This window comes from Leuciscus leuciscus, assembly GCF_965113295.1.
Source record: "Leuciscus leuciscus genome assembly, chromosome: 19".
Classification (NCBI taxonomy): domain Eukaryota; kingdom Metazoa; phylum Chordata; class Actinopteri; order Cypriniformes; family Leuciscidae; genus Leuciscus; species Leuciscus leuciscus.
Window position 1 is genome coordinate 37,275,362 of NC_138743.1, and position 21,344 is coordinate 37,296,705.

Genomic DNA, 21,344 nt, shown 5'->3' on the forward strand with positions numbered 1-21,344 from the left:
AGAACCTGAGTTGGTGTGTGTGCCAGGCCAGGCCAGGTCTAGAAGATCTGGAGTCTCTGTGTGTTACAGGTCCCTCCAGGATCAAGCAAACGCCGGACGCAGATCCTGCAGAACCTGAGTTGGTGTGTGTGCCAGGCCAGGTCTAGAAGATCTGGAGTCTCTGTGTGTTACAGGTCCCTCCAGGATCAAGCAAACGTTGGACGCAGATCCTGCAGAACCTGAGTTGGTGTGTGTGCCAGGCCAGGTCTAGAAGATCTGGAGTCTCTGTGTGTTCTAGGTCCCTCCAGGATCAAGCAAACGCCGGACGCAGATCCTGCAGAACCTGAGTTGGTGTGTGTGCCAGGCCAGGTCTAGAAGATCTGGAGTCTCTGTGTGTTACAGGTCCCTCCAGGATCAAGCAAACGCCGGACGCAGATCCTGCAGAACCTGAGTTGGTGTGTGTGCCAGGCCAGGTCTAGAAGATCTGGAATCTCTGTGTTTTACAGGTCCCTCCAGGATCAAGCAAACGTTGGACGCAGATCCTGCAGAACCTGAGTTGGTGTGTGTGCCAGGCCAGGTCTAGAAGATCTGGAGTCTCTGTGTGTTACAGGTCCCTCCAGGATCAAGCAAACGCCGGACGCAGATCCTGCAGAACCTGAGTTGGTGTGTGTGCCAGGCCAGGTCTAGAAGATCTGGAGTCTCTGTGTGTTACAGGTCCCTCCAGGATCAAGCAAACGTTGGACGCAGATCCTGCAGAACCTGAGTTGGTGTGTGTGCCAGGCCAGGTCTAGAAGATCTGGAGTCTCTGTGTGTTACAGGTCCCTCCAGGATCAAGCAAATGCCGGACGCAGATCCTGCTGAACCTGAGTTGGTGTGTGTGCCAGGCCAGGTCTAGAAGATCTGGAGTCTCTGTGTGTTACAGGTCCCTCCAGGATCAAGCAAACGCCGGACGCAGATCCTGCAGAACCTGAGTTGGTGTGTGTGCCAGGCCAGGTCTAGAAGATCTGGAGTCTCTGTGTGTTACAGGTCCCTCCAGGATCAAGCAAACGTTGGACGCAGATCCTGCAGAACCTGAGTTGGTGTGTGTGCCAGGCCAGGTCTAGAAGATCTGGAGTCTCTGTGTGTTACAGGTCCCTCCAGGATCAAGCAAATGCCGGACGCAGATCCTGCAGAACCTGAGTTGGTGTGTGTGCCAGGCCAGGTCTAGAAGATCTGGAGTCTCTGTGTGTTACAGGTCCCTCCAGGATCAAGCAAACGTTGGACGCAGATCCTGCAGAACCTGAGTTGGTGTGTGTGCCAGGCCAGGTCTAGAAGATCTGGAGTCTCGGTGTGTTCCAGGTCCCTCCAGGATCAAGAGCTGCCGCCTGTGCCAGATCTCTACAGTTTAGATGACAGTGAGTCATTATTACTTTGGTTCATGTTATTTCTGCCATCTGTCATTTTCTATGTTCTATTCTTTTTGTTATTACTTTCGGTTATAAATATGATTTGACATTAACTGCTTAAAAGTTAATGGGATCCCATGGCATTGTCCATGAAGGAGTTCGAAAATCAGATGACAAACAAGTATGTTGCTCTTTCTGGATACACCGAACGTTTTGCCTTTCGTTTCCTTCTGTCTTTCGAGTCCTGACATAAACATCAGTGTCAAGACTTCTTGTTCTGTTTGTTGAGAGAAAGCTCCACCACATCAGTGATCACATCTCCTTTACAAGTGTACAAATGCACCGTTTCATACAGCATGTTTGTGTTTTGCAGAGTTCCTCAGCCAGTCCAGCCTCCTCGTCCACAAGGTCACGACCCCATCGTGCCAAGGGGAAATGATGACAAGGTTCAGCGAGCTAACTCCGCCCGCTGCGTTGTGCCTTCCAGTTTGCCCATCTCAGTAAAGACTGTGAGTGATGTCACATAGCACAACAGGCTTTACGAGTGTACTAATGCACCGTTTCATACAGCATGTTTGTGTTTTGCAGAGTTCCTCAGCCAGTCCAGCCTCCTCGTCCACCAGGTCACGACCCCATCATGCCAAGGGGAAATGGTCCTCGGCACATCTCCGCTGACTGCATCATCTAGGCCTTAGGATGGTTCCACAAAGAATTGACTGCACATACAACATGACTGACTTCAAACTAAAGATTTGACTTTACATAAAGACAAAAGAAACTGCATCTATTTGTGTCTCATTAGTTCATCCAGGATGGGCCTAAAAAAACTTTTAACTTTCTTTAACCAGTTCGTTACATTTTTATCTTGTAATAAATATTGGAAATGGAGAACAAATGATTATGAATTCTTCTGATGAATCCCCAGAAATGGTATATAAAATGTATACTTTAGTTTTTACAAAGAAAGATTACACTTGAATTGTTGTTGTAATTGTAACCTTTTTAATAAAAAAATATAAATATAAATATAAGCCTTTTCTTTAAATAATTTTTATTGTGTTTTATTAGTGACAAATTTGGGGAGAGGATACATATTCCAAAACTGAAAATACAGTATGAGAATTAACTGCACAATTACTAGACATGTTTTCCTTGGATATTATACAATTTGCAAGCACAATTTGTAAAAAAAAAAAAAAAAAATTATTTCAGATACTTCCAACTGTGAACCAATTTGGTAGAATATATATGTATATGTATATGTATATATATATATATATATATATATATATATATATATATATATATATATATATATATAGGCTTGTGGCTCAGTGACACCTGAATGAATTGCTCATTAAGTATGCGGGCCCCATTGTCTCCTCAGGTGTGAAATACTCAATATGCATGACGGTTTTGGATTATTGACGCCCACTCACATATTGCCTTTCCAAACAGAAAGTGTATTGCAAAATTTAAATCAATGTATTGTATTATGTGAATGATTAGGCAGGATGATTTTCACATCATTTTGAAGAAAAAACTCTAGGCGACAAAATGCATTATTCAGAAGTCTTGTGGACACATATTTAGTATGTGTTTTGTGGCCTTATTTCAGAAACTTTCATTTTTAGTTTTTTCAATAAACATGCATAAACATTATTCTCTCATAAATACAAACATGTACATTCATGTTGCTCACATATTATGGTAGCCCTGTTTGTGCTAAATAGAGTGTAATTATATACCTTTGCCATTCATTTGTTTATAAGCAACTGAAAAAAGCACAAATGTCAGAACACCTCAAGGACCCCAAAAACACCTTAGACCCCAGAGGGTTAAAGCCTATCTGCATGCTTTGAATGTGACGGATGGAGATGAGCCAGAAATAAGAAATGTTGATGCAAGGTTGAGGTTTTTATGGACGATCTTATAGTTGAACACCTCAGCGCAGGGACAGCGCAGGGGATTCAGAGTGTTGAACAGCACAAGTGTTTGGGTTCTGTCTTAAATAACAAATCGACTTTTTCCCCAAATACTGATGCTTTGTGTGAGAGGGGCAGCAAAGACTGCATAGTTTGCGGAAACTAAGGTCATTTAATGTGGATAAAACATTGATGTGTATGTTCTACAGATCCTTTATTGAGTCGCTATTATCATTTACATTGTTGTGCTGGTTTAATTCTCTGAATGTGAAAAATAAGATTTGTATTGAGAGGATTGTAAATCAGGGAAATAAAGTAACGGGGAGGATGCAGATGACTATGGCACAGTTATATCATAGACAGGTTTTATGGAAGCAGAAAAGTCTCAATTATAATTAACACATGCGTAGAACATTTCACACGCATGAAACCTAATTCATGTACACACAAAAAATTCACATGCGTGAAAAAAATACATATTCACAAAAAGCAATTCACTTGAGCAAAATAAAATTATATATTCATATTGTTAATTACATGTCGTTCGTCACATCTAACGCAGCAAATATAATGACCTTTCACCTTTCATTCCGCGCGTTTCATGCGCCACCTAGTGGCACTACATAAGTACTACAATAATGTTTATTTCAGTACATGTTACTTTAAGAATATGGATGTTTCTTGCAAATGGTGAAAAGTTATTGTGATTACTGTCTACTCATTGTTATCTTTGTTATTTACAGACCACATCTATGTAAATGTCCACTATAGGTGACTTTAGAGCAATAAATGCGATGTGGTCTGACTGTGCTGTCATTTCTGAATAATTTCATTCAATTCTGGAAACTGAATCCTGCCTCAGGTGTCCTGACCGACACACCAGTGCGAACATGCACCCAGCTGAACTACTGCACATATACAACAAATCCCTTTTTCTCACAGACAAATGACGGAGAGACTCAAGAAGAAGTGACAACATGTAGAAGCAACAGGACATTTCTGAATGGTTAGTTGATGAATTTATGAAGCTTATGTGTAGTTATCTTCTAGTCATTGATTAGCATATTCTGTCTTGATAATCTATAAATCGTTTTCAGGGGGCGGGGTGAAAGAACCACTCATGTAAATGTTAGGCCCATGTAAATGTTAGGGTTGGTGATGTCACTAACCCGGAAGGAAGCTCGTGTAGTCTCTACCAGCCGTTTGTTGTAGTCCTTAAAAAGCGATTTCTTTAAAAGCAAATATCTCCCTTTGCTTTGAACTTTGCAGATGTTGTTTATGATCAAACAGCAACATTACACACTAACTAAAGTTAGAAAAGTCAAATCATAATCAGCCACCCCTTTAATAAAACTTTACAAATAGTCGAAAATTATTTGTTACCAAAATTATGAAAGGAAGCATTTTTATTTGGTTCAACTTTGCATTTCAGGACTCGACATTGTCTGCTTGTCTGGGAAAAGTGAAAGAGAATTGAACTTTCCCGACCTGGCGAGTAGCTTCAAACTTCAGTGATAATAAAGAACTAGGGAAGTTTTGAAACGCGAGAGTGGTTCTTATTTTATTAGTTACATTCTGTGTAAAGAGCGATTGACACACGACCAATGAAACTGTTTTGCTGAATATTATCTCGATTGCAAATGTTACATTCATTTTATAGTTCAATAAACAAGTATTGTTTATTGTCAACAATAAACGGTCACTTGCCGCAACATATTGGTGGTTTGGTTTCATGTTTAAAAGTATTTTCTTTCTTGTATATTCCAACATTTATTCCAACATTAATCTCATAACATTAGGCTATTTATTGCAGTTGTAATTTTGCAGTGTAAATTATTTAATTTGATTGGTAAAAGCCCTGTTTTATTTTTATAACTGAATTTATTGATCAAATGCAAGAATTTGACATGAAAGATGATGCATAAATGTAATTTAATATTTTTTTTTTAATCAGCCTTTATTACAAAATAACGCCCTGGGGTAAATATCACAAATATGCAGATTTAAAGGAGCCGAAATACAACATGACAACATCAACATCAGTTGAGGGCTGCAACTTCACTTTTAAATGACAATATCCTGGCCGGACTACTGTTGTCAGTGATATAAGTATTTGAAATGAACATGATTTCTTAATGTCTAGTGACATATCAGGGCCATTTTATGATTAATTGAAATACATTTCTTACATACGGTTCCTTTAAGTAGTCAAATTTGGTTTTGGCCATTACTTGTAATTAAGTTTATTTGTTCGTATTTTATTACCGAGTGTTTGCTTTTCTTTAACAACATTTGAACCTTATAGTTAGACTATAGTTAAGTCTTTGGGGGCGGGGGGTGGCTCTGCGGTGCAAATTTATGAAAAAAACAGCTTGCCTTCATTAAAAAAAAATCAGTTAACTAAGTGTGGTTTCCTGTCCGAAAGAGTGAAAGCAGAACTATTAAAAGGAAGTACACATTTTTCATCAGTGCACAAATGTTGTCAGCCTTTAATCTCACAGTTAGCGGACAGCAGAAGAGAAAGGGTCATGTGGACCAGAAGTCTGCTCAGCGCTGCCCGAGACGGGACGGTCCTGCTGAGAGTCCGGCAGAGATGCTCGACTGTGTGGAGAGAGACTCACCGCTGCTCGGCTGTGGTTTACAGAGAACACTCACACAACATCGACACTCTGAGGTATGGACATATCAGTCTCTTTATCCACTCATAGCAGTGGATTCCCAGACAGAAGCATCGTGTCGGCCCGGATCTGGAACCGGTGGGATCCACATGTACTGTACCAGATGTGGCCCGGATCTGGAACCGGTGGGATCCACATGTATTGTACCAGATGTGGCCCGGATCTGGGCCGACACGATGTTGCTGTCTGGGTTATGTTGTACAACAGTGATGCTTAAGGCCAATTTATACTTCTGCGTCGAGTGTACGCCGTAGTGTACGTCGTAGGGTACGCACGTAGGCGACGCCGTCGTGCGCATTTATACTTCTGCGAATGTCTGTGTTGCTCTGCAGTTACACCGCCGAAACGTTAGTTAGCGCGAGTGGGTTTTAATGTTCCAGTTCCACTGTTTACATTCCTCGCGGCTGTTTTGAGTTTAGGTTTCTACGAGCAATGGCGACTGAAGGAGTCATACAGATGGCTGTATTTCCGCACTTCTTCAAGCAATCTCTCGGTCACTTGGTCTATTTCCATGGCTCTTCACTGATCTTCGGAATTTAAAAATGGCGGGCGGGCGGTGCAGACTGCAGAAGATCATTCCGGAAATGCGTAGGAGGAAACGCGATGCTATCCAGCCGACCAATCACAGATCTTGCGGTCCGCGTCGCCGCGACGCGTAGTTACATTTTTGAGGAGGTGCGCGTCAGGGTACGGCGAAGGGTACGACGTATGGTACACGTCAATGCGTATGCTACGCCGTACCTTCTACGCGCACCCGACGCAGAAGTAAAAATTGGCCTTTAGTCTTAATTATAATGTAAATGTGACTTTTAGTTGTGATGAATGAATAACAGACTGTAACATCCATGAATGCACAGGTAGATCATGATTAGCATTGTCCAGCCATCTGAAGCAAATTGTTTTTTGTCAAGTTTTTTTTTTTTTTTTTGTACTGGGTGCTGTTATTATTATAATTTTTTTGTAGAGACATTACATTAGAGATTATTGAAGAAACCAGCCCAGAAAGCAACATAGTGTCGGCCCAGATCCGGCTTGTGTGGAATCCATGTTTACCAGATGTGGGCCGGATCTGGGCCGACACTATGTTGCTGTCTGGGGATCATTTTTCAAATTTTGTTATGAAATATCTGAACGAAACCCTGAAAAACACTTGAAATATTGGTGTATTGTAGCGTAGACTCCATGTTCTGCTCTTTGGTAAGCGTTGGATTAACCGTAGGACACTTGTGGCCGTTCATGTGTCTTCAGGATGGAGCAGCTGCCGTTGCCTCCAGTGAAAGATGGTTCGGTGAGAATCCGCATGCTCGCAGCTCCTGTCAATCCTGCAGACCTGAACATGATCCAGGGTGAAGTCTTCGTGTCTCTTCTGATAGTCGTTCTCTCTAGTGCTGTTTAAATCAGATGTTTTGTAGAAAACTCTTTGGTACAATGGAGGCTGAACATGGTGAATTGACTATGACGGGTTATATGTGTCTGTAGGTTCATACCCAATCTTGTGCCCCGTCCCAGCGGTGGGGGGGAATGAGGGCGTGGGGGAGGTGCTGGAGGTGGGCAGTGATGTCACATCTCTCCGACCTGGTGATTGGGTCGTGCCCGTAGATGCTGGTTTTGGTAAGGAGCTATTGACTTATTCAACATCAAAACCTTAAATCATGTTGTGTAAAATAAAAAAATAAAAAATAAAAAGTACAACTTATGTGTTACACTTCATATTAGACCCGCATTGGTTTCCATGCAACTTACCAAAAATCGACATTTTCTTAGCAAATCAGTTCAAGGGAAATATGAATAACTAATCATAACTGGGTATAATTCATTATTAATATTTGGATCAGAATTAATATTATAATCAACAAGCGAACACTCGGTATTAACCCGTTTAATCCCACCGGTCACAGTTGTGACCACATCTTTGTTCTTATTTCTGGAAGCTCCAAAAATTTTGTTATTGGCTTTGGGCAAGAAATTCAACTTTTAAATGAAAAAATAGATTGTCTTGATTAAAATGTATTAATGTCATGTGACTAGTGTGACAGGTCACATGACCAGATCAGTTTACTTCCTGCTTGCACATCTAGAAGAAGATGTCTTCCTCAGACTACTAGAAAAAGTAGTATGTAAAACATCTTAATTAACTATCATATTTTGTACATATATTCTTTAAAGGGTCTACAACTGATATATTTTGAGAATTATACTCCTGCATATATATTTTGCTCGTAAGACGTGTAAATTTGTTAGCGGTCACAAATGCGACCGGCAGTATAACACAGTGCTTCAATTGAAAACACACGAGTGATGTCACATCTCTCCGACCTGGTGATTGGGTCGTGCCCGTAGATGCTGGCTTTGGTAAGGAGCTATTGACTTATTCAACATCAAAACCTTAAATCATGTTGTGTAAAAAAAATTAAAGTACAACTTATGTGTTACACTTCATATTAGACCGGCATTGGTTTCCATGCAACTTACCATTGTAGTTGCATTATTGTAGCAAATCAGTTCAAGGGAAATATGAATAACTAATCATAACTGGTTATAATTCATTATTAATATTCGGATCAGAATTAATATTATAATCAATTAACATGTTCGTCCAGCGAACACTCGGTATTAGTCGCCGATCAACTCTCAGAAAGGATATTTTTCATGGCCATAGAAAAATGACTCTTTCTTACTGGATACAGTCCTGCCAGATCACGGTTTAAAACTGTCCAGGGGCTGATTTCACAAAGATAGACTTTGACTATGGCTTAGATATAGTAGATAGTCAGACTTCAGATAGACATCTAAATCAGACCTTAAGACTCTGACTATCTTAAGTAGGACTACACTGCAATGCATTCTGGGTAAAATAAGACACTTTTCAAAACAAAAAACATGGCAGATTGAGTAAGCGCATTCAGCCGCTCAGTGCAGTTTACCCCAGCGGATAATATTTGTGTGTTGGAGGAGTATAACAGTTACAAGGACATTTTGCTTGGGAAATTTAGCGGAGAATGTAGTAACAAGAAGAAATGTTTCAATTATGAGCCATTTTCCCTTTTCTTTTGGCTGTTTGTAATGTTACTAATTGTTACTGCTGGTTGCCATGGTAACAGAGTCTTAGACCTGAGTTAGCCTGGGGGTAAGGGGTCTGGGGGTAAGTTAGCCTGGGGGTAAGGGGTCTGGGGGTAAGTTAGCCTGGGGGTAAGGGGTCTGGGGGTATGTTAGCCTGGGGGTAAGGGGTCTGGGGGTAAGTTAGACTGGGGGTAAGGGGTCTGGGGGTAAGTTAGTCTGGGGGTAAGGGGTCTGGGGGTAAGTTACCCTGGGGGTACGGGGTCTGGGGGTAAGTTAGTATGGGGGTAAGGGGTCTGGGGGTAAGTTACCCTGGGGGTACGGGGTCTGGGGGTAAGTTAGCCTGGGGGTAAGGGGTCTGGGGGTAAGTTAGCCTAGGGGTAAGGGGTCTGGGGGTAAGGGGTCTGGGGGTAAGTTAGCCTGGGGGTAAGTTAGCCTGGGGGTAAGTTAGCCTGGGGGTAAGGGGTCTGGGGGTAAGGGGTCTGGGGGTAAGTTAGCCTGGGGGTAAGGGGTCTGGGGGTAAGTTAGCCTGGGGGTAAGGGGTCTAATGTTTTGGTCTAAATTAAGTCAGTCTTTATTTTTGTGAAACAGTCTAACTTGCATTAGCCTAGTCTATGAGCACATTTAAGCCTTGTCTAACACTATAGACCGGTCTAAAATAGCTTTGTGAAACCGGCCCCTGGGTGAAGACAACACTGCATCATTACATCATTTCATTTGAGTGACGCTGTGCACGTGTGTGTGTCAGGCACATGGAGGACAGGTGCTGTGTGTGAAGAGGATGAGCTCATGTGTGTTCCTAAAGACATCTCTCTTCTGGGAGCCGCCACGATCTTCGTGAACCCCTGCACTGCCTACCGGATGCTGAACGACTTCCAGACACTCGCCCCTGGTATGAAAGCTCACTTTTGGTTAAAATATTGGTATCTTACAGACATAAAAAGTGACCAGTGATTTGTTGAGATAGGTTGTACGGTGATTCAGAACGCCTCTAACAGTGCCGTGGGACAGGCTGTGGTTCAGATCGCCTCAGCGCTGGGCCTAAAGACCATCAACATCATCAGAGACAGGTCTGAAGCCAGCCAACACATTACAGAAGAAGCTCTGTGTAATAATCTCATGTGCTATCATGTCCCAGACAGTGTGTGATTATACTTATACTATTTCTTGATCTCAGACCAAACTGTGCCGAGTTGGTGGATGAGCTTCAGTCACTGGGAGCTGATTATGTCGTGACAGAAGAGGAAGTGATGTCATCGGGGCTTCATCGGGTCTTTGAGGTTGGGGATTCTGCTCTTCTGCAACACTTCGGTTTCAGGGATTTCTACAGAATTGCGTAAACTCAGACATTGCATTTTTGCAGGAGGTTCCCAAACCTAAACTGGGCCTGAACTGTGTCGGAGGCTTGAGCGGAGGACTTGTGTTGTCTAACCTCGAGTGAGTACGAGTATGTACTGCGGTTTTAGTTTATCAGAAACTCATTGTGATCAATGGCCGTCCTCTTTTATTTCAGTTATGGAGGCACAATGGTCACATACGGAGGGATGGCCAAAAGACCCCTCCAGATCCCTGCTGTGAGTTTATGATGTTCATGGTAATATTTCATCATTACTGGAACGTTCTGGATCAGAACAACAGTAGCCGCGTTTCCATTACCCTTCAAATTGCGCAAATTGAAATCGCGAAACTGAAAATAAGCCCAATGGAAACACGTCAATTTCGCAAAACTCCCATTTATCGCAAAAAAGTTTTCCCGCTCGCATGAGGAGGTTTTTCAGGCCTAATCAATAATTATTGAATTAGATTATTATCATTATTAACTATTAAAGGGATAGTTCACCCAAAAATGAAAATGATCCCATGATTTACTCACCCTGAAGCCATCCTAGGTGTATATGACATTCTTCTTTCAGACGAACACAATCAGAGTTATATAAAAAAATGTTCTTTACACTTCTAAGCTTTATAATGGGAGTCAATGGGTATATTTTTTTGGAAGTCCATCAAAGTGCTCGACACAGTGTGGGGTTAATACCGCGAGGTTAACTGCAGTCCACCGGATCCAGGCCGTATCCAGATCTGACGAAGGACCAGCGCCTGGACGCGACAACAACGCAGTCCTGAAGAGTCTCTCCCCTGTGAAGGCCCCCGGGTTTGCGCAGAAAGAACTTAAGAGTTTTCTGTTAAACGGTGTCGTGTCAGCGGCCCCTAAGTTAATAACTAATGATCGTTGCGACAGAAGTAAATCAATCCAAACTAATTTTAGCTGGACAATAACTTTATTCTAGAGCTGCTATAAAGCCAAAACACTTTAATTTCCTATTATCAATGTAAAGCTGCTTTGGAACAATCTACTGTACATTGTTAAAAGCGCTATATAAATGAAGATGACTTGACTTGACTTAATAAAGGCCTTCTGAAGCAAAGCGATGCGTTCCTGTAAGAATAATCTCCATATTTAAAACTTTATAGACTAAAATAACTAGCTTCCGTCAGACGGCCGTACGCAAGTCGACTTACGCCAGAAGAGTAACAATTGAACTTGATGCACAACGTAATGACGAACGCGCTTGCCCAGACGTTTGTTTGAACCGCGAGAGGCGTCAAAGCTTACGCTACTCCTACATCTACGTCAGACATCATCAAGAGTTACTCTTTTGGCGCAAGTCGACTTGCGTACGGCCGTCTGACGGAAGCTAGTTATTTTAGTCAATAAAGTTTTAAATATGGAGATTATTCTTACACGAACGCATCGCTTTGCTTCAGAAGGCATTTATTAACCCCACTTTGATGGACTTCCCAAAACATATACCCACTGACTCCCATTATAAAGCTTAGAAGAGCCAGGACATTGTTTTATATAACTCTGATTGTGTTCGTCTGAAAGAAGAATGTCATATACACCTAGGATGGCTTCAGGGTGAGTAAATCATGGGATAATTTTCATTTCTGGGTGAACTATCCCTTTAACCAATTAAGAATTACTCATTAATATACATTTTTATATTTTTTTTTTATCTAACATGTTCAGTGCAGTCAAACATTCCTTTGCATGGCCACGACCGGAGTTCAGTTTAAAGATTATAACTTTACTCATAAACATGTTGACACATATAATATTCCAAGGAATGTACTTTTTAAACCGCATCTTAATGTTCCATACGTCCAGTTAAAGTGGTAAATGATTGCAAATTCTGTGTTAATTGACAGCTTAACTTGTCTTGAACCCAGAGCATTCCTCAAAAACTAAACAAAACAATAAACAACTAACATTTATATTCCATTTCCTCCCGAGCAGAAATCCCTGATCTTCCATGATGTGACTCTGAAGGGCTTCTGGCTGACCCAGTGGAAGAGACACCGCAAGGAAGGTAAAGCAGGACAATATGTGCAGCACTTACTGCAGGCCATATGGTTTTACATCTCTCTCTCTCTCTCTCTCTCTCTGCAGATAAAGCCCAGCTGAAGGCCATGTTGGATGCTGTGTGTGACCTCATGAGAGCCGGACAGCTGTCCACACCACACTGCGTCCAGACACCATTCCAGCAATACACACACGCGCTACGAGCTACTGTGCAGTCGCACCGCCGCAAACACGTCCTCATCATGTAGACTCAGAAACGCTGTGTTCTTCTGCAGAACCACGCTGGATATCACAAACACATGTCTACAGCTACACATGCTTATTCACATAGATGACATAAAACAAGGAACTGTAACACTATAAATGTGACATCTGTCAATACTAGGGGTGGAACGGTACACAGAAGTCACGGTTCGGTTCATACCTCGGTTCAGACATCACGGTTCGGGACGAGTACGGTACAATGGAGGGAAAAGCAAAACAGAAATGCAGAAGGCTTGTGCATGTCTCAGGCTGGACCACCAGAGGAAAATAAATTACTCAAGCCTTGTATTTTTTAAATACGTTTTATTAATAAAGTAAAGGCATAGAACCAGTTTATTTGTAGTGCACTGACAATAGTTTTATATAATTAGTTTATTAATTAAATTAATAAAAAGACAAAAAGACCTTGAGATATGTTTGGTAACTGTACCTGAAGGAATTTCAAATTAATTTGCTACATTTCAGATTAATATATTTGTTTTCCTTAAAATTTTAATGAACAGTTACTTAAACACTTTGCCGTTTGAATGATGTCCTGTATAAACAAAATGACGGAGTATGATTTTATGTTTCCACTGTTTGATCGCGTCCGCGCCTCACACACACACACACACACACACTCTCTCTCTCTCTCTCTCTCTCTCACTCACTCACACACACACACACAGGTTTAGTTCAAATATGTTCAGTATGCACATTTTATTTACAATAAATCTAATTATACTAATAGTTACTTTGCTTTAAATGTTAAATATTTGTCCTGATTTGTATTGTATTTGTAATGTGCATTATTTCTGTTAGCATGAGTGCAATGGCTATCCGTAGATCAGTGACAGTTCACATGTAGAAAACACACAGCCCATGTATGTCAGACCTATAGTAAATATACTATAGCTATAGTATGGCTATTCACACTCCTGCTGTGTTTCACCATTTTATCAATTTAAAGGGATATCTGTGGTGTTCACGGTGTATTAAATCGCATATTTTCCATATCAGCTTGTCTTGGTGAGTGTAAGGCTGTTCTTCAATATCTTCAGATGTGTCTATGTGGATGTGTTGTGTATTGACTAACTTAATGCATGCATTTTAACACTCTATATCCATCAATCCATCCACACTCCTGCCGTTTATCCAGGACCGGGTTATGGTGGCCGACACGTCTTTTACCCCGGCCGCTTCCTTTGGCTCCTCCTGGGGATCTCAAGGTGTTCCCAGGCTAGTCATGAGATATAATCTCTGGATCTGTTCCGGGATCTCTTCCCAGCTGGACATGCCCTGGAAAACCTCCAACAGCTCCGCTTCTTCACAATGATCTGGAACAGGGGTATGCAAGTTCGGTCCTAGAGAGCCACTGTCCTGCGGAGTTTAGCTCCATCCCTAATCAAACACACTTGAACAAGCTAATCAATGTCTTCAGGATTACTAAGGCTATAGGCAGGTGAGGGTTTTTTCAGGGTTGGAGCCAAACTCTGCAGAACAGTCTCTCTCTAGGACTGAACTTGCCTACTAGTCCAGTCATTTTATGAAAAAAGGTTAAAAAAGACATGTTCACCTGGCTTTACCCAATGTTTAGATCTGTTGTGGTATTTATGCAAATTAGCACATACGTGATTAGATTATGCACCGTATGTCCGTGTTAACAAACAATTTCAAAAAACTTGTAATACATTTTTTGTTTGTCTTGATGTAAGCAATTAACATTTTTACTCTATTCACGTAAGAAAGAGTATGAATAGGCGTATGAATAGACTATATTTGGGTCTTTTTCAAAACTTTCCCCTAATGGGATTCTTCAGGACTTTTTTTTTCCCTTACTCATGACATATTGAGGATACAAAATCAGTTGAGTTTGCTTCTGTTGCAGTTTGTTCAAGGTTGACCCCCATTTTGGCTTAAAATGACTGGACTAAACCCCTGGTCTGGAACATCCACCACATTACTGCCGCCACTCGATCCACCGATCCACCTCATGCTCGGACCAGCCCTCACTCGTGAACAAGACCCCGAGATACATGAACTAAACTTGGGAAAGCAAACCAGACAGCAACATAGGGTCGACCCACATCTGGTAGACATGGATTCCACACGTACCAGATGTAGGCCGGATCTGGGCCGACACTACTGCATGTTGCTGTCTGGGAACTCAGTCACACCCTACTCGACTCTGGCCAATCCAACCTTTTTCCAGTTGAGAACAATGGCCTCAACCCTCTTTTAACCTGTGGGCGCTTACACGACATCGCTCAAACAGAAAATCCTCAACGGTCTCCGGCTAATCATTCGTTCAACAGCAGTGCCTGGAGGCTCGAGAACGCACACCTTCAAATATGTTCCAAGGTGCAAGCCTGGAAATCCAGACCTAAATCTGAAAGATTAATGGTCTGGCGTCGACTAATGAAAATCGCCCAGCTCGAGGGGCGGCACCAGGCATGCATTTGAAAATCTCACTGCACGCAATTGGATAACACTACGACCAATCACAACAAGTTATGGCTTAGCTACCAGCGGAGCTAACTGGTAGATTAGACTTTTACCGTATCCGGTCGTCAAAACAGCAAAAACACCCTTCTTGCAAAGGAACGATTCGAGAGCCGTCTCCTGTTCCTGTTTTAGAGAAAAAGTCTAAATCTTTCATTATAGCGGCCAAAGCCGTTTCAAACAACTGGTGTTCATCCATAGCCATCTTGCAATGTTTACTAATGACTTCGACGTCGCAGCGCTGTCGTCATCTCGCCTCTGGCCCGCCTATATCAGATAACCCGATGTGATTGGTGCAGCTCAGATCGAGGGGCATATTTAATGAGCATCATTACTCGACACCAGAGTAACTCTCTGAGCAAATTCAACTTGTGCTCTTCACGAGAACTCTGGGTTACCAGGGTACCAAGGTGCAAGCCTTGAAACATTTTGAAAAAAGGTTATCTCTGCGCAAACTTCAAAAACGCAAACTTGTGAAAACGTCGACGGCGTGCACATGCGTATTACGTGTTCAGTCTATAGATAAGCACGTTTGGATATATGTGCGCAGGCGTGTAGTCCTTCCCTACAAACCAACCCTCAACAAATTACTTGTCTGGCCTTAAAAATGTATAATTCTGAATTATTTATCGCTTCCGCATATCCATGTGAACTGGAATTATTTTGACAGGGTTTTATCAGTACAGAGGTGAAGGGAAGGAGGCCTTCACAGGGGAGAGACTAGCTGAAAATGTAGAGATTCTCCTTCTCTTCTACGCTACACACCATCACTGACCAGACCAGAGAATAAAATACAGCGGACAAAGTTGAGGAATTACACATTTATTTACAAAAACATTTAGTGGTTATTTTAGAAGCATTAAAACATACAGCAACAGTCATTTATCAGCCACGTTCACAGTAAAAGCATAACATCTGCAACTGATGTAGAAGTTTAATAAAAAAATCACAGCTCAAAACTACTGATTTAAATGACATCTGCATCATGGGTGAATAACAGAGAAGGTCAGTTTAAGTGCCAAGTGTTTCCCTCCATTGAAGTACTTTTTGAGGTCTGTGTTTATCTGAGAATCTCTGCCGGTTTCAGTCACGAATCCTTTAGAGATCTGCAATATCCTTTTGACTTGTAGCAACATTGTGTTCTCCAACATTGCGAAACATGAATAAAAAGCACATTCAAGATCCCTGGGAGCGACCGAACAAGTAATACAGAGACATTTTATTGGCAGTGAGAGCTAACATGAGACTGGGGAAATGGTCATGTGACTGATTTAAAGTAGAGATTGCTACAAAACTACAAGAGATCATTCACATATAATCAAATGTTTAAGGAAGAAATGTATGTTATGTAGTTGTACCTCAGTCCTGAAATGATCTGAGACCATTCTTCCATGTGAGATATATATATATTATAGATATATACATAGTACAGGCCAAAAGTTTGGACACATTACTATTTTTAATGTTTTTGAAAGAAGTTTCTTCTGCTCATCAAGCCTGCATTTATTTGATCAATAATACAGAAAAAAAAAATGTAATATTGTGATTTATTATTACAATTTAATATAATTGGTTTTCAATTTATTATACTTTAAATTATCATTTATTTCTGTGATGCAAAGCTGAATTTTCAGGATCATTACTCCAGTCTATCACATGATCCTTTAGAAATCATTCTAATATGATGATTTATTATGAGTGTTGGACACAGTTCTGCTGCCTAATATATTTGATGAATAAAAGGTTAAAAAGAACTGCATTTATTCAACATAAAAACATTTTTTCTAATAATATAAATCTTCTTTACTATCACTTTTTATCAATGTAACACAACCTTGCTGAATAAAAGTATTGATTTATTTCAAAAAAAGAAAGAAAAAAAATGACTGACCAGTAGTGTATATTGCTGTTACAGAAGATTTCTGTTTTTAAAACATTTGCTTCTTTTTTCTTATTTTTTTTCTTTTTATTTATCAAAGTATCCTAAAAAAGTATCACAGGTTATGAAAAAATATTAAGCAGCAGAACTGTTTCCAACTTTGATAATGAATCATCATATTGAATGATTTCTAAAGGATCATGTGATAGACTGGAGTAATGATCCTGAATATTCAGCTTTGCATCACAGAAATAAATGATAATTTAAAGTATAATAAATTGAAATCCAATTATTTTAAATTGTAATAATATATCACAATATTACATTTGTTTTCTGTATTTTTGATCAAATAAATGCAGGCTTGATGAGCAGAAGAGACTTCTTTCAAAAACATTAAAAATAGTAATGTGTCCAAACTTTTGGCCTGTACTGTATATATATCTATATCAATTAAATATGAATCAGATTTGTGGTTAGGTGCATCTCACAAAATCTATTTAGATCATGTCCAGGTCATATTTCACCCCAAAAGAGATCAATTGTATCTTCTAAATTACAAAGACACAATATGTATATATTGTGTGTGTATATATATATATTTTTTTTTCTTTTTTTTTTCAGTCCATCAGTAGTGGTGAGAATCGAATCTAATGAGAATAAATACAATTACAAAAGAAAAAGTTCAAGATGCATCAAGCATACAGTAATGAGACATTAGAGGGTAATGTGTTTAATCATGAGGAAAATAGTACAAAAATAATGCAAATCATCTGAATAGTCAGTAATTTCTCTCTCTCTCTCTCTCTCTCTCTCTCTCTCTCTCTCGATGTGAAATATGACCTGGACATTTTTTGTGAGGTTTTTGAGAAAACATGGAAAATTAGCGTCTGGTTCTAGTACTAATCAAACAACCTGTCCTTCAAAAGAGATGAAATGTGATAAACCTGACAACATTTTGGCTTCTAGTACAAATGATGCATGTACAACTGCCACTCGAGCACTGAATGAAAACCATATTTGTGTGGGTTATGGTTTAGGATTCTGTCACGGGAGAGAGTTGGTTTGGTTGGAGTATCGGTAGAGGACGGGATCATTCAGATTGTTCGTGTTAGGCTCTGAGTCCCAGTGCTGTAATGCAGAACGGCTGCTTTCCCTTTATATACGCACACCTGTGGTGGTCCATGAGGCACGAGGCATGATGGGAGGGATTGGCATGTTTAGCTGTGGGTCAGTGCTGGACAGATTTAATGACCCACTCTGCACTGGGGTTGAGCTCCAGCAGAGCTTTGATGTACGTCTCTTCATCCAGACATCTCTCCTCTGGACAAACACACAAGCACACAGACGTCACAGACTGCTCGGGTTACGACATGTGTTAATATAAACTCTACGCAGTTGTATGGTTAGCTGCACTTCATGAGTTCAGCTCTGTGTGACGCTCATGAGATACTCACTGATGTTTCCTCCCATCTCATAGAGACACAGATCTTCTCTTCTCACAGACAGAGACCTGTAACACAACTCTCAGTCAGTCTGAGCCCAGCACATCCTTCACTGGTGCCTGAAGCTGATGGTGTGTTTGCTCACCTCTCTTGACTGAAGCGTGCCAGGACATCCGAGGCCTTCAAATCCTCCGTCAGCTGAACGGCCATGGACACCATGGAGAACTGAGGCGCCTGAACCCGTATGAAGCCTCCTTCAGCCTGAACACACACACACAGCCAAACATGTACTCCAGTAAAACACACTCTGTCCTGGGAAACGTGTTATACACACACACACACACACACACATCTACACTACAGCCAAACATGTACTCCAGTAAAACACACTCTGTTCTGGGAAACATGTTATACACACACACACACACACACACACACACACACATCTACACTACAGCCAAACATGTACTCCAGTAAAACACACTCTGTCCTGGGAAACGTGTTGAACACACACACACACACACACACACACACACACACACACACACACACACACACACACACACACACACACACACACACACACACACACACACACACACACACACACACACACACACACACACACACACACACACACACACACACACACACACACATCTACACTACAGCCAAACATGTACTCCAGTAAAACACACTCTGTCCTGGGAAACGTGTGTGAACACCTGCAGATTCCCCAGTCTCAACCTGGAAACTAAGAGCCTGACGTGTTTTTAACGGAACAGTTTATTGAACCTTTAGATAAAAGATATTTAAAAACAAAAGTTTGTATGTGTTTTTGTAGAGTATCATATTTGATCCATCAGGCTTTCATGGGTCGTACAGTCTGATATACAGAGAATATGGAGGGGAAAAACAGCTCAGTTTTATTCCGAGACTCTTATATGAGCAAATATATGCACTTTGCTGCATATAAATGGACAAAAAGAGTCAATTCTGATCTCAATCAATGAGATGTTTATTACAGTATAGCAGAAACTTGCATAAAATTCATATAAATATCAACATCTGCCAATAATATGTCTTAGTAAGATATTTAAATGCTCAGTTTTATGATCAAAGCTCTGTAGTTTTAAATCATATAATGCAGAGCAATACAATGATGATTGACAGATGATCAAATAAACCTTCCTCAAAAGCCTGATGATCATACTTTTCTAATAAATGATGTCTGGATGATCGAGTAAACCTCAGTGGCTTCAGTCCAGGTGAAATATAAGAACAATATCAAAGTTATTCTTGCGTTTCCTTGATAAATCAGGGCAGATTTGACACAGAAAGACACGTGAAGCTCGAGCTGAAGGAGGACGTTTGTACAGTTACACTGAAAGACTTTTACTGGATAAAACAGTCTAAACTATCAGTCAGAGACAGGAGAACTGCAGGAGATCGAGTGACACAGCAGAGTCTTGGTCATTTAGAGGCTTTAGAAATATGTGTATGAATGATGATACAGTAGTTTTATGTGTATAGATCAAATCATGTGGATCTACTGCAGGATCTATTCTGTGTATGGACACAACACCCTTCGAGAGCTTTAAATCAAGTATGTCAGCCTGTCTGTGCAATAATACCCAGACTGCACTGCTCCGACAGTCCCAGCATGCAGTTGTGCTGCGCGTCCACTGGGTGTCAGAGTGGAGCTGTGCGTTTCAGTCGCTCACATTCTCAAACTCTGATTCATTCAGCTGGGTGACACACACACACACACACACACACACACACACACGTGCAGAAGTCTCACTGTACTTCAGCTCAGCGTAACGGTCTGCAGTGTTTGTGTGATTCACCTCATTGTTCTTCTCCTGTTTGTCAGAGGCTCTCTCGCGATCGTAGGCCATCTTCTTCAGGAGCTTTTTAACCGCTCTGTCTCGGTTCATCTTCCTCTGGTTCTCCGTGTTATGCTTGCGCACCTGATTCAGGATGAACTTGGGAATCTGAGACACACACACACAAAAAAAAAAGACTCGTTTGAGCATCGTGATCTTCAAACTTCAGCTAGTCGGACATGAACGCTGAACAAGAACTCGCTCTTCTCGCCTTTGGCTTTTGGCTTGCTTAATTGAGGACATTTAATATTCAACAATAATACTGATTGTCCTGCATTGACACTATTATATGAGAACTGAACTGAGCTGGACGATGACATCACGGTTTTCTCCAGAGCGGCTATATATATATATATATAAATGAACAACACAAATGAACTATCACTGAACTTACTTAAGCTGGACTGTGACACTATTTTCTTCTGGAAACAAACTTTGTCGCATTATTCTCCTGTTATCTCTGTAAAGCTGCTGGGAAACACTCTGTACTGTACACAGCGCTGTATAAATAAAGCTGACATGACTTGACTAGACTTCTACCACTGACAAGCAAAACGACTTGAGATATTTCATTTTCCAAGTCATTTCGCTTCTCATTATCTTGATTTTCAGATGTTTTCTGATGGAAAGCCAGACGAAAGCATTGTTTGCGGTGCTCATCCGCGATGTGTGAGGTGTGACGCACCGTCCAGAGCAGGTTCTGGTAGCGGATGAGCAGCCGGACGATGTTGGCGGTGCCGGTGGCCATGGCGAACTCCTGCTGTTCACTGATCTTACTGCGGAAGCCCTTACACATGAAGATGTTGGGCGCCATCACCACCGCAACGTTGTTCAGGGTCATCTTATTCCTGTCCTTACGGTCGATCACCCGCTGGAAGAACTCCATCAGAGCCTGAAAGACACAGTCGGATCAGGTTCGGTCCGGTGAGGTGACGTGAATGTGGACTAAACTCATCCCAGACAGCAACACAGTGTCGGCCAGATCCGGCACACATCTGGTT

General features: G+C 41.2%; 2 protein-coding genes and 2 long non-coding RNA genes across 4 annotated transcripts in view; 2 read left to right on the forward strand and 2 right to left on the reverse strand.

Annotated features, from left to right (window-relative positions):
• The window catches only part of LOC309482593, a 141,527-nt gene that overhangs the window by 80,256 nt on the left and 39,927 nt on the right, over positions 1-21,344 (reverse strand). The gene's annotated exons all lie outside the window — the stretch shown is intronic.
• LOC309482446 lies at positions 1,144-2,561 on the forward strand. The gene is made up of 3 exons (XR_014200286.1): positions 1,144-1,373; positions 1,738-1,873; positions 1,953-2,561. It is a non-coding gene; the product is annotated as an uncharacterized lncRNA (long non-coding RNA).
• On the forward strand, positions 5,767-17,627 carry LOC309482533 (enoyl-[acyl-carrier-protein] reductase, mitochondrial). The gene is made up of 10 exons (XM_082147994.1): positions 5,767-5,963; positions 7,216-7,313; positions 7,447-7,578; positions 9,773-9,916; positions 9,992-10,094; positions 10,202-10,304; positions 10,388-10,461; positions 10,538-10,598; positions 12,323-12,395; positions 12,476-17,627. The coding sequence occupies exons 1-10, from the start codon at positions 5,818-5,820 to the stop codon at positions 12,634-12,636; spliced, it is 1,095 nt and encodes a 364-aa protein (XP_082004120.1). The 5' UTR covers positions 5,767-5,817; the 3' UTR covers positions 12,637-17,627.
• The window catches only part of arhgap18 (Rho GTPase activating protein 18), a 40,050-nt gene continuing 34,645 nt past the window's right edge, over positions 15,940-21,344 (reverse strand). The window contains 5 exon segments of the mRNA XM_082147723.1: positions 15,940-18,332; positions 18,467-18,522; positions 18,600-18,715; positions 20,305-20,451; positions 21,029-21,241. Of these exon segments, the coding sequence (XP_082003849.1) occupies positions 18,241-18,332; positions 18,467-18,522; positions 18,600-18,715; positions 20,305-20,451; positions 21,029-21,241 (624 nt within the window). The 3' untranslated portion in view covers positions 15,940-18,240.